General features: G+C 42.1%; 1 protein-coding gene across 5 annotated transcripts in view; it reads left to right on the top strand.

The window, feature by feature from the left end:
* The window catches only part of HCFC2 (host cell factor C2), a 31,516-nt gene that overhangs the window by 1,768 nt on the left and 14,670 nt on the right, over positions 1 to 15,078 (top strand). For 2 of the 5 annotated variants that reach the window (XM_090043197.1, XM_090043196.1), the window contains exons 1-11: positions 2,103 to 2,305; positions 4,207 to 4,355; positions 4,803 to 4,963; positions 6,455 to 6,663; positions 7,507 to 7,591; positions 9,345 to 9,448; positions 10,103 to 10,291; positions 11,179 to 11,355; positions 12,130 to 12,233; positions 12,334 to 12,496; positions 14,488 to 14,688. In XM_090043197.1, the coding sequence (XP_089899323.1) occupies positions 2,131 to 2,305; positions 4,207 to 4,355; positions 4,803 to 4,963; positions 6,455 to 6,663; positions 7,507 to 7,591; positions 9,345 to 9,448; positions 10,103 to 10,291; positions 11,179 to 11,355; positions 12,130 to 12,233; positions 12,334 to 12,496; positions 14,488 to 14,688 (1,717 nt within the window). In that variant the 5' untranslated portion in view covers positions 2,103 to 2,130. Of the gene's footprint in view, positions 1 to 2,102; positions 2,306 to 2,362; positions 2,611 to 4,206; positions 4,356 to 4,802; positions 4,964 to 6,454; positions 6,664 to 7,506; positions 7,592 to 9,344; positions 9,449 to 10,102; positions 10,292 to 11,178; positions 11,356 to 12,129; positions 12,234 to 12,333; positions 12,497 to 14,487; positions 14,689 to 15,078 lie in introns of those variants that run through there. The other 3 variants (XM_090043200.1, XM_090043198.1, XM_090043199.1) reach the window with 3 other exon arrangements.

Here is a 15,078-nt window from a genome sequence, read left to right as displayed (position 1 = left end):
TTACCTCTGGCAAAGTTAGCTTCCTCATTAGGCACTTGGGGCTATTTCTTTTATTAAGCTCTGGGGGTACTGGCAGCTGTAGGCCACTTCTTCCTGGGGAGTCTTCAGCTCCTTTTAGGCTCATCCCTTTACATCAGTGGTGGTCAACCTTTTCGGCTGGCAGGCTGGATGAGCAGTGCTTGGTCTGTCTGCAGCCTGGATACAGCTGGGTCCTGATCTGGTGCCAGGGAGGGCACGGGGGGTCCCATTTGGCACACAGAGGGGAGTGGCGAGTAACCTAGTTCCAACCCAGGCCTGTGGGAGAAGGGGGCATGGCCCAGCTCTGATCCGGATAGGGGTAAGGGATGGCAGGAAACAGAGCATGGCTTGGTCCTGATCTAGCCACAGCCGGGGAGGGGGCTTGGTCTGGCTCCAACCCACTTTGTGGGACATGGGGTTTGGGAAATTAGCAGGGAGGAAGGTGGCCATATTAACAACCACTACTCCTCTGTTGTCAAATTTCCTCACCCATGGCCATGGGGACCCCCACAGGCCAGATGCCATGGCTCTACAGGCCACCTTTGTGCTAGCAGGCCAGAGGTTGAGCACTTCTGCTTTCCACTGTACTTGCATCTGTTCTGTCACTCTGGGAGGCCCCTGGCATCATCACTCATGCCCTGAGCTCCCCAGCCCGCAGGGGCCAATGCAGTGGTGCAGATGCACTCCTCTGCTCCACCCAAACTCAGCAACGCAGGTGCAGTCACATGCATTTAGGTCTAGAAACAGCTGATGGGGAAGCATGGGAGGCACTAGGAAGCCCCTTAAGAAGGCAGCTTTGGTTTATGGCTCTTCCTTCCTTCCTGTGTCCTCATGACAAGGCATTTAGCAGAATTCACAGATTTGTTAGAACCTTACAGCCACCATGTGAGCTATGGCCTCAAACTTACAACATCTGGGCTGTTAACCATGTGCCTTAGCATCCACACCACCCTAGCCAGCCTCCAAAGCTTTTGGTGAAAGATCAGGGAGAGGGTGTGGGGCTGGCACTCCCTAAAAAGCAAGGGAGTCAAGTTCAAGTCTTTGCTTCAGCAAACACTTCTGCTAAGTACACTCTGATCAAGCACAGTCCTATACTTAACTGGCATGGGAAACACTGTGGCCACCAAGGCGGTTTTTCTAGTCGTACCCAGGGACAACTGCTCTCCTGGCATGGGTGTAGTACCCACAAAGGTAACATATATAGCAAACCTCCCACTTATCTGCTGGAGTGGCAAGATCTCGGCTTTATGTCCACTTTACGGAAAAGGGAGGGAGACTCCACCTTAGTTTGCTCCTGCAGCCTTATGGCTGAGGGCAAACAAAACTCAGGGGCATCTGAACCCCAAGCCTCTGGGCTTGGGCCTGCACATAGGATGCCCATCCAAGGATTTGGGAACATCTGAAGCCCCAGCTGGGGGCGGAGGATGTGTGCCGGTAGTAGAGCCACTGATGGGTCTGGACTTACTCACAGATTTGGACTTGATTTGGCTTGGACCACGGAAAAATTTAATTAAACCCCGCCCCCAAAAAACAAATGTCTGCATGGGAGAGGTGGCCAGTGCCACAGCCCATCACCCGGGGGGGCCGCAGCCCTCTTGTGGGGCACAGACCGGGAGGTGGGACTAGGGCTCGACTGGCAGCTCAGGGATACGACCCGCCGAGGCCCGACTCCCAGCCTCGGGTTTGACCAGAAATCCCAATATGGAGCCGCAACCCCTTTTCCCAATTCAAGTCTAACCACAACGACAGCAGCCCTCAGACCCTGGCGCCTTTCTGCTATTTTTTTTGGCCTCATTTGGGCGGGGTTGCTTTATCCAAGCTTTCTGCAGGCTGAGGGCACCTTCCTGGAGTGACAGTGGCTTTTTAAAAAAAAAATTTAATTTGCGTTGAAAGGGCAAAGCTTCTCGTTTCTTTTTCACCGCAGGAAAAAAGGGCTGTAGTCTCCCGCGCGCCCCACTCCAAGCCGGAGGCCCCGTGAAGGGTGGGAAGGACAGCACCTCAGACCACGGCGCCTCCCACCCCCACCCTGCCTGCAGCGGGCCACGTGACCCCGGACAACTGCCGCTCCGGGCCCGGCGAGGGGGCTGTGGTGCATTGTGGGAGGACGGTAAAATGGCGGCGGCGGCGGCGGCCGCCGCTGGCCGGAGCTGGAGGCGGGTCTCGTCATTCACGGGGCCGGTGCCCCGCTCCCGCCACGGCCACCGCGCCGTGGCCATCCGCGAGCTGCTCATCATCTTCGGCGGCGGCAACGAGGGCATCGCCGACGAGCTGCACGTCTACAACACGGGTGCGGGCCGGGCCGGGCCGGGCCGGGCCGGGGTGGGGTGGCCGCGGGCCCTCGGGGCCCTCCCCCCCCCCGAGCAGCCGCCAGTGCTGAGAGCCGGGCCGGGGGGCACATGGAGGCCTTGGGAAAGGGAGGCAGCCAAAAAAAAGTAGTGGAAAGGCTCCAGGGCCCGAGGGCAGCTGTCATCGCAGTTTGATTTGAATTGAGAAAAGGGGTCTCAGCTTCAGATTGGGATGTCTGGTCAGAAGCAGAGGCCTCGGCTGGCACACATCCCTGCTCTGCACTGCCCAGCTCCCCACCTGACCCAGGTGAGGGCTTCTGACACTGGGGTGTGGCACTGGCTCCTCTCACACGCACATTTATTTAGTAGAAGTAAGTGTTTGCAGGGAGGGACGGGAGGATTCTTCCTGCCCCCACCTTCTCCTCCTCCAGCTCCAGGGCATGTGATGCCCCCCCCGCCCGTGGCTGGTGGGCCAGGCCAGGCTGGCAAAAAATCGCCTGGTGCTCAAAAGCTTCTCTAGGTGCACCAGTTTTGTAGGCAGCAGGTCCCAGAAAATGGAGTGCCCTCAGAAAGCCTTGCCTTTTGGAGGACCATGAGTGGTCTCAAGCTGTCATGGGTGTTTTATTATTTATTTATTTACGAAGAGGAGGTGGGGTGGGAAGGCTTAAAAAGGATGCCCCCAAGTTGACGGTGGGAGTGAGCTCGCCACTGTCATCCTTCCCTCAGCGGTATGGCTGTAGGAGCAGAAACCCACTGAAGACGTGGCGGTATGATGTTGGGGGTAGTACTTTGGCTGAAGGCTGGAAGCATGAAAGTAGCTGGCATAGAGGAAGGAAGTTTCCTCTGGGCAGAGAGTCCTGTCATAGCAGCTGGCAGGTAAAGAGGTTGCTGTATATAAACGGGGGTAGTAGTCTCCAAAAGCAAACATTTTAATTGTACCTGCGGACAGCGCTGGAGTGAGGTTCAATCCTTGCATTTGGTATGCTTGCAATATTTCTTGTGGAATTTATTTCAGTGTTAGAGGCTGCTAGTGTGGGAGTAGGTCTGATAGCAGAAAGAACAGTTATGATGATATACTTGTGAATGTACAGAACAGGCAGATGAATTTAGAGTTGGGTATAGCAAAAGTATTTTTCGTTAGATTTCAAGCTAAGTGTTCCTGTAAAGAAATATTGTAGCACAAGGGTATAGGCCTTTGGCCTTGTTTCATTGTGTCAGTTTATTGTTTTGTTACCTTGTAAGAATTGCAGAGTAAAAGCTAAGGTGGGTGATGTATGTGTGCGCGAGAGACCTGGGCCGTGCTGTTACTGGGGATATGCTTTAAAAAAAAAAAAAATCCTGCAGTTCCTAGCATTAGTTCTACACCAAGCTAATTAAACTTGATTGTCATTTGACCCGGCTACACACTACTGAAAAGAGTGTTGGCAAGTGAAACCCCATCAGCATTAAGTACTATCCATGTTACTCACATGCAGGGAGGTTTGCTGGTGTTGGCAACCATAGAAAACTCTTTTGTAAAGTTTCTCTAGTATAAGATGATGCCCAATGTGTTTTAGCGTTTAGTGTAAAGGGTACTGGGAGCCTAAATTTTTGGACTCTTCTGTTGACTCTGCTACTGACTCAGCCTGTGAGCTGGGGTGAGTCACTTAACCACAGTGGCCTTATATTCCTTGGTATATTGAGTATCTCCTGTTTTACAGAGGTATTTTGAAAGTTTTGATTCCCTTAACTGACTTTACGTTTAAAAGTCCTTGGATAACCTTGCCCTTTGACAGCCACTCGCTTATTAAAGAAGAAAAAGGATCAATAGCCTGTGTCCCTTTTCTGGGGATAGAGATGTTAAATCCGTATTAATTCCTCTCTGTATTTGTTTAAACATTTGTATTTATTTATTTTGCTGTAGTTACAAATCAGTGGTTTCTTCCTGCTGTTAGAGGAGATATTCCCCCAGGCTGTGCAGCTCATGGTTTTGTTTGTGACGGCACCAGAATACTAGTATTTGGAGGAATGGTTGAATATGGAAGATACAGTAATGATATATATGAATTACAGGTATGAAACGATGCAGTTTCAAACATTGCATTACTTATCCATTTTATTAAATCCATATTGTGCGCTATCAGTGTAATTTGAAAGTTGGATAGGTTTTGTGTGCATCTTGAAGAGAAGATAAATCTTGAAAATAGGATATAAATATGAACAGAGCATGGCTTGAAGCAGAAACTAAGTATTCTTTTATCCTGTCAAAGCAAAATAAAGCTGAATAATGTACGCAATGGCTAGTGAGTGAGTAGGTCTTCATGAATTTGTTGGCACTTTCACTAGCTTGTTTTGTTCATGCTGGTGTTAGGAGGGTACCAGGAAATTTTTAATAGTCCACTAAAGTTTGCACAGAAAACAAACAAAGAATATTCCAAATTTGTTGTCTTTGGATGCTCAAATTATGTTTATAGAGTATAAATTTGTGGTTTCTGAAATGTCTGTCTTTTTGTCTTTAAGGCAAGTCGCTGGCTGTGGAAAAAAGTAAAACCCCAGCCTCCATCTACTGGTTCCCCACCTTGTCCTCGACTTGGTCACAGTTTTTCATTATATGGCAACAAGTGTTACTTATTTGGTGGCCTTGCAAACGAAAGTGAAGATTCAAACAATAATGTTCCCAGGTATATACTGACTGGGTTTGAACAAAATGCGTAGTCTTTTCTGTAGTGTGTTCCTTTAGCAACATTGTTTAGAAGCTCCGGCAGGGTGTAGTAGGAATTATTTAGACTCCCTTTTTTCTGATCCCTTAGATTTTGATGATACATTTCTGAACTTTTGTCTCCTTTCCCTTCAGTCTTCTGTCAGATTGAAGTTTTTCTGACCTTTTGAGTTGGGTTTTAAATAATAGTTAAGCTTAATAGCATGTTAAAACTTTGGTGTGCAGTTTTGTAGCTTTTAATATCAATTTCTTCAAACAAATTTGAAGCCTTGAGAATCTTTCTCACTTAGTCAGTTAGTTCTGAAAGACTTTTTTTTGTAACCATGAAGTGTGCTTGTATTGATAAGTTACTTTAAGTACAATTGTAAATTTGATTTAACAGCAACCATTAGGATAAAATGAAGTACCAAGAGTTGTGGACTCTCCCACAGTTGATCTTCAGTGAAGGTGGCTAGTCACAACAGTTAACTGTTCCAAATCTCTCTTCTGTTTGCTAAATAAGATTTGGCTGAAGTGAAAACCAAAATTCAAACAATTCTGTAAAAGGAACTTGCAAGTAAAAAATTTCTTTCAGTTCAACAACAAATGGTACATTCCCCTCACCACCCTAAGAACTTCAGCACATAAATAGCTTGTTTTCACCTGCTTGTCCCCTTTGTTTACATCTTTACCATCATCTGATGCACTGTGACATAGTGTAGGGATTTTCAACCTTTTTTAATAAGTGTACTCCCCGCGGCCCCCTTTTTAGTAAGTGCACTCCTGGGGGGGAGGTGGCAAGCAGCCAGATGTGGAACAGGGGCTTGATGAGTGTGCCAGCGCAGCGTCTTTGCAGCCCTGCTTTCGCTCTGCACCGGCTCAGCCCCTGTGAGGTAGCAGCATGGGGTGTCAGTGCTCTATCCCCCCCTGCCCCTCGAAGTACCCCCAGGGGTACCCATACCCCCGGCTGACAACCCCTAACATAGTGTATTTATAAGTTTAGCTTTTAACGTCTCACTTGCTGAAGATGCTTTTTCAGATGTGGTGAATCATGCTAAGAACATTGGTGCCAGCTTCCGCTAGGCTTTTTCATGGAAAATTGTGTATCAGACATGGCATGAAAGCAGGCTTTCTAGATGTGTGATGTATATTATTATAGTTTTTCATGATTTGAAATCCACCTTATTTCACCATTTCTCATTCTTAACTATCCCTATATTTTTTTCAGAGGTATTCCTTAGAATTAATATTAGCCTTCTTTTTCAGCTGCCTTTTCTCTTCCAAATGGGATCCTCCTTACTTTGTTGTACAGAATACCATCATGTTTGAGGGGTACTGGAAAGTTAATATTAGACCTTTACCTTGGTACAGGTGTCCTTAATATAAAGAGCTGTGTATATATATATTTCACCTGTATTATTGCCATTTATATATTGTTTAATGAAACTTTTTTTTTTTTAATATCTTGCACTAGATATTTAAATGACTTCTATGAACTGGAACTACAGCATGGTTCTGGAGTCATAGGTTGGAGCATTCCAGTGACAAAAGGGATCTTGCCTTCTCCTCGCGAATCTCACACATCCATCATATATTGTAGAAAAGATTTGGGAATTCCAAAGATGTATATTTTTGGAGGGATGTGTGGCTGTCGACTTAATGACCTTTGGGAACTTGACATAGGTGAGTGTCCCAGTAGAGTATCTGTTTCGGGGCATATCTAGTGTTGAGGAAAAATGAAAGCTTTTGAGGGTAAATGATGTATTAAACTCAGTTACCTAGGAGGGTTTACTAAGATTTGCCCATGTTCAACTATAAATTATTGTTCACTGGGTTAAGACATTCTGATTTTTTTTTTTTTTTTTCCTCCTATAACACCTGTATTTACTGTCACTGCTAGTATTTTGCAGTATTCATTTTCACTCTGGTATTTTAAAGGGTCTCATAAAAACTGAAACATATTAATGGATTGGGAGTGTAATCTCAGTTTCAGTTTGCTGGATAGGTTAATGTTTGTCAACACTTTATATGAGGTTTGGACAGAAGCTTAAGCATGAAAACATTTTTTCTGTTTTGAAGTTATTAAATTATTATTAACATTTAGTTAGTGTTTCTCAACCTTTTTGAACTTGAAGCTCGTCCTGCATAACTGGGTGCCACTCTATCCACAATTTAAAAAAAAAAATAACGTGTACATTGCAGCCCTTGCATCCTTCCCCAGCAGTAGGGATGGAGAACCAGCCAGGCAGAGACAAGCCTGAGCCTGTACTTTCTGCTTAGTTTATCTGCTTACTGTCTCATGCCACACAGCACCTTTCACAGGATCTGGTGGCATGTCTCACCACCCTGGTTGAGAATCACTGACATAGGTATTAGTTTAGCTTTCTTGCTTAGTTGAATTTGATACTTATCACTTCCTGAAATCTAGATAGTGAGATGCACAGATACAGAATTTTTATCTTAATGATTTCTCTGTGTGTGGTGTGTGTGTGTATGTGTGTGCTTTTGTTTTTTTGTTTTTTAAAGGAACAATGACCTGGTCAAGACCAGAAACTAAAGGGACAGTGCCACTTCCCCGCAGTCTCCATACGGCCAATGTAATAGGAAACAAGTATGTCTGTTGTTAAAAGCTCAACTCTAGAAAGGTACACCTAGTAGGAGAATGATGCTATAGTGTTTCTATTTTGGATTACTTTTGCCACCAGTGTTTGGTGTAAACAATTTTGGCCTTGTGGAATGCTATTTTGGATATTGTTGTATCCCTATAGGCTGTAGGAGTTAATATGTCATTATCCAAGTTAAAGTAGTTTATGAACTATAGTAACATGAATCTGCTATCAGTAGGGGGCACAGTCCAATGTATTACTACTTAAGTGAAAAGTAATGGTTTTGGCAAATGATAAAAAGCACTGATCTAGAAACAGTTTTTTAAATGTGAAATAATCATTCCTGAGGGTTTTATTTTATTGTTTCATAATGATAACTCATGAACCATGATAGTTTTATTATCACAGATTTTAAGTAGTATGCAGTTAGATGCCTTGTGTTCTAGATGTGTAGTGCCTCAGCATTGCAATCAATATACAGGAGTTAAAGGAAGAAGGGAGAGTGCTATTCCAGATCTATAAAGAGGGGTGGAGGTATTTTTAAATGCTGCTCTAATGTTTAGAATTCCAAAAATATGTTGTTTTATTGATAGAAAGAGAATTTAGTTAAAAATACCTTCCCCTGGCATTGATATAGGAAAGAGTTGGGTCTAAAAATATAGGACAGGGAGGGACTTCCTGGCTTATTGAATCTAGTCCTCTGCTATCACGGGACCCATCAAGATCCATTCAATAAACATACAGGGTTTTTTGCCCCCACTACCCTATTTGGAAGCTTGTTCAAAACGCCTGACTGTTTTAATGCTAGGAACCTCCTTCTAATTTCCATTCTGAAGCTCATTCATTGCCCTTAGTTTAAATTGTTTATACATACATTGGGGGAGGGGGAAAATTCATATGCTCTTTAAGCCTTTATCCCCTTTTTTTTTTTTTTTTAAAGTCTCTATTTTTATCATCCTACCAGCCACTCTCTACCTGTTCCAGTTTCACTTAATCTCACTTGAATTTGGGTGACCAAGTTCACCATGCCTGATCGATGATTATTACCCTTTTGATTTCATAGCTGCTTTCAAGCACCATCCATACTCATCCCTATAAAATTCCATCAGCAGACTTGAATCATGTAACCCAACTGAAGTATGCATGCATCTCTCTGCTTCTCTGGCTGCTTGGTAAAACTAATGCTAAATCCTGTAATTTTGATAAAGTAAATGCACTTGTCTATTTTGTATCAACTTGGGTGGGGGAGTACTTGTAGGTACCCTCTAACACAGCCTAACTCTTCTTTTTTCTTTTATTGGTTTTGTCAGAAATTTTTATCAGACTAACCTGTACCTTTACCTTTTTATTCTTGATATCTGACAATATTCCAACTTAAGAAGGTCTGCTGTGAGTTATGCATGGAAGGGGTGTAGAACATCTGTGTAAATTTAACTTCCAACAGTGCTAGCAGTTTCAGAGGCCTCTGATCAATTTAAAGCTGTAGTGTGTAATCTGTAGTACTTTTTTCATTCAGTTATTTTATTAAGCACTTAGACAGCTAGGGACCTGTAACAGTACCCTGTAGAAAGAGACATGGGGCATGAACAATGTCATGTAAACCACAATTGGTAGTTGTAAATCATGCAAATATTGTTTTTTCCTAGTCTATGATGAGATACAGAACAATACAGTAGGGCTGTGAAAGTTACTAATTAGCTTTCTCTTTCTCTTTCTCTCTCTCCCTCTCCTCCCATCCCTTCCCCCTGTATTTTTCAGAATGTATGTTTTTGGTGGATGGGTTCCACAGGCAGCAGAGGGTGAGATTTCTGCTCAGGATAGTGAATGGAAGTGTACCAGTTCATTTTCTTACCTAAATTTGGGTTAGTGTTTTCTGCATTTTTGGTTGATGATAATATATTGAATGCTTGTTTTAACCAATAACCTGAGTAAATTCTTGAAAAACATTATGAAGTTGTAAACCTGGACTTTAAAACTAGGAACCAGTTTTCATGTCTTACCAAGAGTAGTAGCAGTTTGATAGTGTGCGCTTAATCCAAGAAGAGGTATCTTTGTTTTTGTGGAGGGCAGGGGGTGGTTTGGACAGTGGGTTGTAAGCATGCAGCTGTGTTGTAAAATACTTTGCTGGGGTGATTCTGCTGTAGACATTGTCCTGTTTACTATCATATAGGATTGTACTGTAAGACAAATCTCTTAATACAAGGCTGTTGCCAGGAGCCAATTAATAACTACCTTGAGATCCCCGCATTGTTTTTGCCCAGTGTTATGAGGCAATTGAAGATCAGGAAAATGTCGTCTTCAAAATTCTTTTGGGGTTATAATGACAATGTCTTTGTCTACAAATTATTTGGGGTCTATGCTCAGATGATGTCCTGCTGGATAGAGGGAGAGGGTACTGGAGGCATTAAAGTAAACTCTTTTGTATTTTTTTGTTGTTGATCACTTCCGTTTTTTCTTTTACTAGAAAGGCATATTATATCAAAAAGACACTGATTTTTTCAAGTTTTGCTTATTAGATACCACAGAATGGATAAGTCTAATACCAGATTGTCCAGAAGACAACAGTAACTTGTTACCAGGGCCAAGAGCTGGACACTGTGCTGTGGCAGTTGGCACTCGGCTCTACATCTGGAGTGGTAGAGATGGTTACAGGAAAGCTTGGAACAATCAAGTTTGCTGCAAGGATCTTTGGTATCTAGATACTGGTGAGTCAAAATATCATAGAGGCCCTGTTATAAGAAACATATATCAGTATGATATGGAAATTTGACATTACGAGTATTTTGAAGATAAGTTCAGTGAATGTTTACATTCCGGAACTTATTCTAGTGAAAAATTTGTGCTTCTGTGTTGCTGATTTCAAAGATTACTGCTGTAGTTCTTTACTAAAATTATTTATTTGAAGACCTGTGTAAGAGATGTGAGATTCAGTTTACAACGTTACTAAAATGCTTGAATTCAGGGCACTGGAGGGCACATTCTAAGCAATAATAAATGTTTTTCTGTAAGTGTCTAAAATTTTCTTAACTTTCATTTTTAGTTGTTGCTCTTATCTTTTACCCATTAACAGTTCTTTTATTTGGTCTTCATACACTTCAGGTACTTTGTGAAAGATTGTTTAATGAAACTATACGTAGTTTGGGGGGTTTTGTATGTGCATGCGTGTCCCTTTTTTCCTTCTTCCATGTGGTGGTTGCATAGTCTTTTTTTGAAGAATCTTTGTGAATTCTGTCCCACTAAAGTTCCAAAAATACTTGATGCATATAATCCCCAACTAAGGAAGGTTATTCTCCTTGATCATATCCCATGCTTCTGTGTATGCATCCCAGAATTTCATTGATCTTTTCTGTTGCCAAATTACTTTTGAGAAGTTCTGTGTACATTTTTACAGTGTCTTAAAAATATTATTTATTCTTCACCTTTTAATATTTGTAGTTCATTTCATAACTTGTTTTGAAAAGTGTTATGTTACTGGGCCTGTATTGTAAATAGTTGAAGAAATGTGTGCTGTTGAGTTGTCATTACACAGGTATTCTTTGAATTGGGCTAGAAGAGCTAAATATTCCAACTGCATTTCATTGGTTTCTTTTAGAAAAGCCACCAGCACCATCACAGGTGCAGCTGATCAGAGCTACTACTAATTCTTTTCAAGTTAAGTGGGATGAAGTTCCTACAGTTGAAGGATATCTTCTTCAATTAAATGCTGATTTGCCAGTGTCTGGAATACCTGTCACCGGGGTTCCTGAAGCTTCATTGCTGAGTTCACAGGGTAACAATGCAATATGTCTTTTAAATGTGATAAAACCATTGCACCCTACAAAGGAATGTATTAGAAATTTAGTTTGAAAAAGGATAGCCTGAGAGAGCCTCTAAAGTGGCTTAAAGCCAAGTTTTTAGTCTCAACCTGCACTATATGTTCCCTAGGCATAGGTAAGGACTTGCCTAGGGAACATACAATGCAGGTTGAGGATGGGAAACTTGGCTTCAAGCCACTTTAGTGTTTCCTGGACCTGAGTTGGCTATATAATGGGTAAGTCCCTTGATACAAACTAGAACAGACTGAGCTTGGAACTTCCTTATGCAGCAAAGTTACGGATATATTTATTTTTCGTAAGTCATACCCAAAGTCCTAAATGCAATAAATTCCAATTTGATCACCCTGTTAAAAATGGTTGTATGGAATTGGCATATAGCATGCATTTTGTATTTCGCTAGGTGAATATTCTGAAATCTGGCTCTAAGGGCATTTCGTGAAGATGTGGGGAAAGAATTCTAAAATGAGTTTATCTAGTTGCATGGAATCTGTGTATGACTGAGGGAGAAGGAAGTGTTTGGTGTGTGGGGGTGGATTTCCTTTGGTTTTACAGCTTTACTTTGGTGTTCTGATACTTTAACAAGAATCTGATTCTTATTTACACAAAGATCTCTTTATATGCTACCCTACCTTGTCGTCTTGTTAATTGGAATAATAGTGATTCCATAGAAAGTATGTTAATATTTGATGCAATTGATGAGTTTGGTTTTGGTTTTGTTTACCTGCTAGGTGCTCCTGTTACACATCAAAGTCAGCAATCTGTGAATATGGTGCTTCCCCCAGAAATCAAGCTGGATCTTCATGGCCATGCAAATAACATGGTTCCTAATAATGTAAGTGTAAAGTTAATAGTGTCAGATTGTGACAAGGTGTCGGTGATGGTCTTGCTCCTCACACTACTTTGCCAACTAACAATTATGTTCTTCTGCCTAGGTACATGTTTCTGTTTCATCTAATTCATTATTAAAACTAGAAGCTAAAGAAAATAAGACAGAACCTGAAAATACGGTTGTGCAAGAAACTACAAAAAACCATACAGATTCTAAAGGATCCAAAGAGTCAAATGCCCCTTCATTTTTGCCAGCTTGCACTTCAGGTAAAAGGCCTATACAGAGGAGAATCAGGAAGAAAAGAATTTTTTTTTAATTGTTTCCATAAACCTAGACGAGTATGGCTGTTGATATTTTTTCAGTTTGATAGTTTATTAGATGCCTTAATCCAGGGGTGTCAAAATCATCTAGCCCATAGGGCCCAATGAATGGTGCATAGTCAGCCCTGTGGGGTGGTTTGGGCCCATGAAGGTCACCCCCACCCCCAGGAATGTGCATTCCATGTGGCAGCCAGTCCAAAATTCACACTATGTACAAGATCTGTCCTGGCGCAGTGACAGATGGGGCACCACATGCAGCTGTAGATCCTGGACTAGCCAGAGCAGGTACTCCATACAACACTTCCTGCATCAGCTGGGGCAGGTGCTGTGTGGAGTGTTGTAGACCAGTGTGAGGTGGCTGGCATGGGTCACAGGCCAGCTGAGGTGGGTGCTGTGCAGTGTCTGGGTCAACTCTGGAGCTGGGAGCAGTGCTGGGGGCTGGGTGATGGGATTCTGGCCCACCGGCTATTATCTTTTAGAAATCCCTACCTTTAATTTTTTTTTAAGTTAGGTCTCAAAGTTACTGTGCATGTTTAGCAGAAGGGCGGTGGGGAAAGACAACCCTAACGTTCTCAGTTCACGATCCTGTGGAAAGAATGAAGTTATTAAGGCTTTATTTTTTTTTTTGACAGCCAAATATGCCATATGCAGTTCTTCACCAGAGAGAAGTACATACAGCATCTTTCAAATACAGCTACTCCCTGCTTAACATTGTAATGATGTTCTTGAAAAATGTGACTTGAAGCGAAACAATGTTAAGCAAATCCAGTTACATCACAGTAGTTACCTACTAGCAGGTGGTAGCTAAACAATGTTATAACTGAACATTGTGCAACTTTAAACGAGTTTATTCTCTAATAGATCAGCGATGTAATAACAAAACAATGTTACTAGGACAAAGTTAAGTGAGGAGTACCTGTATAGTAGTGAATGTAATGTACTTGCACATGACTTGTGTGGTCTGCAAACTTAAAGCAGCAGTAATTCTTTTTAGCAGTAACATTGGCTGAATTGGGTAGTCTGTTAATTATGATGCTCTTGACCATAATGCCACAAAATCCTTTTAAGGGTGCCGTAGTGTGATGCACATTATTAGTATTGTTAGGTGTCCAAATGCCTATATATGATTTGTAAGATAAACTTGGAATTTTCAAATGGGAACTCATAATGTCAAAACCATTCTGATCTGTTGTGCTCTTTCTGAGGCTTTTTGTTTTGGCTTGGGGTTTGCTTGGGGTTTTGTTTTTTTGCATTGGAAGAATTGCTCTATTTTTCTGAAGGCAAAAAAACAAGTGAAAGCTAAGAGCTGGCATTTTCTATGGGATGCCTTGAGTTTGTAAAAGTTGTGAACAACTGGTCTAATATAATTGTACTTGATTATGTCCTGTGATTGCGATGATGTCAGTGCTTTTTATTGTATGGTGGGTTTTTTAAAGAGTTCAGTTCAGTTATTGTGGGGATAACTTGGGCATATGAGAAATTAACCCAGAAACTAACTCTTACAGAATAAAATCTTAGTCAGTACATTGTACGTTTGGCAAAGGCTTAAGACTTTGTACTTGTCTGGGTGACTCTTTGGTACTGGGCTTTTCTTTCAACCCAGTTTTGTCTGACCATGCTAACTTTTAGCTGAATAATGGACTTTAAAACCGATTGGACATATATTATCAATTCAGGAATATCTGGAGTATTTCAATATCTTCTGCACACATTTTTTTCATCTCATTTTTTGTCTTTGAATTATGTGTAAATTGTAGATTTCTATGGGTAGAATAATTAATAATACCAAAGTTGCCGCTAGAAACGAGTATAACAAGGCTCACATTGTTCTGTTTAGCTAGAATCCATTTCTATAGAAGATTAAAATACTTGGATCAAGTTGATATTTGCTGGTTTCTATCTTGTTTGAATTCAGGATCATCTTTTCTATATTTTAGGTCTTCAGGCTTCGGCTAATGTAGGTGAATTGCATGACTTGGACACACGAACTGTAAATCCTGATGCTTCTGTATGCAGTAATATCTCCAGCACACAAACTATGGTAACCCAGCAGGCTGTTAAAACTGAGTCATCAAGTACAAATGGGGCAGTTGTTAAAGATGAAACTTCACTAACAACATTCAATTCAAAATCTGAAGGTTTGAAATGTGTTTCACATACTGTATTTTGAGCCATATTTATCTAAGGCCATCAAAATTCTTCTAGTGTGGCGGGTTTCTCATCTTGGCTAGTACCTGGGCTTGGAATAGTGCTTCAGGAGTTGATGACATTGGGAAACTCAGTGACATCTTTTTTCCAAGTGAAGAAAGTTCTTGTAAACCCCTTTGGTCTATGTGAGCAAGCTACATGTGGCTGCTCTATGTGGCTCCTGAACTGAAAAGAGTTTAGTTCCTTCGGTGCATTGTTACAGAGCAGAGCTTATTGGTATATATGCAGTACTGCACTAAACACACCCATATTCCTTCCATTTTTGGGAGCCATTGTGCACAGAGCAGGCACAGCATGTCTTGGCACAGGACTGCCATGCA

Source organism: Crocodylus siamensis, chromosome 4, assembly GCF_052110815.1.
Source record: "Crocodylus siamensis isolate JL-2025a chromosome 4, ASM5211081v1, whole genome shotgun sequence".
In the NCBI taxonomy this organism is placed as follows: Eukaryota; Metazoa; Chordata; order Crocodylia; family Crocodylidae; genus Crocodylus; species Crocodylus siamensis.
The sequence above is the reverse complement of the archived record's forward strand: the minus strand, read 5'-3'. Positions and strand labels throughout refer to the sequence as shown.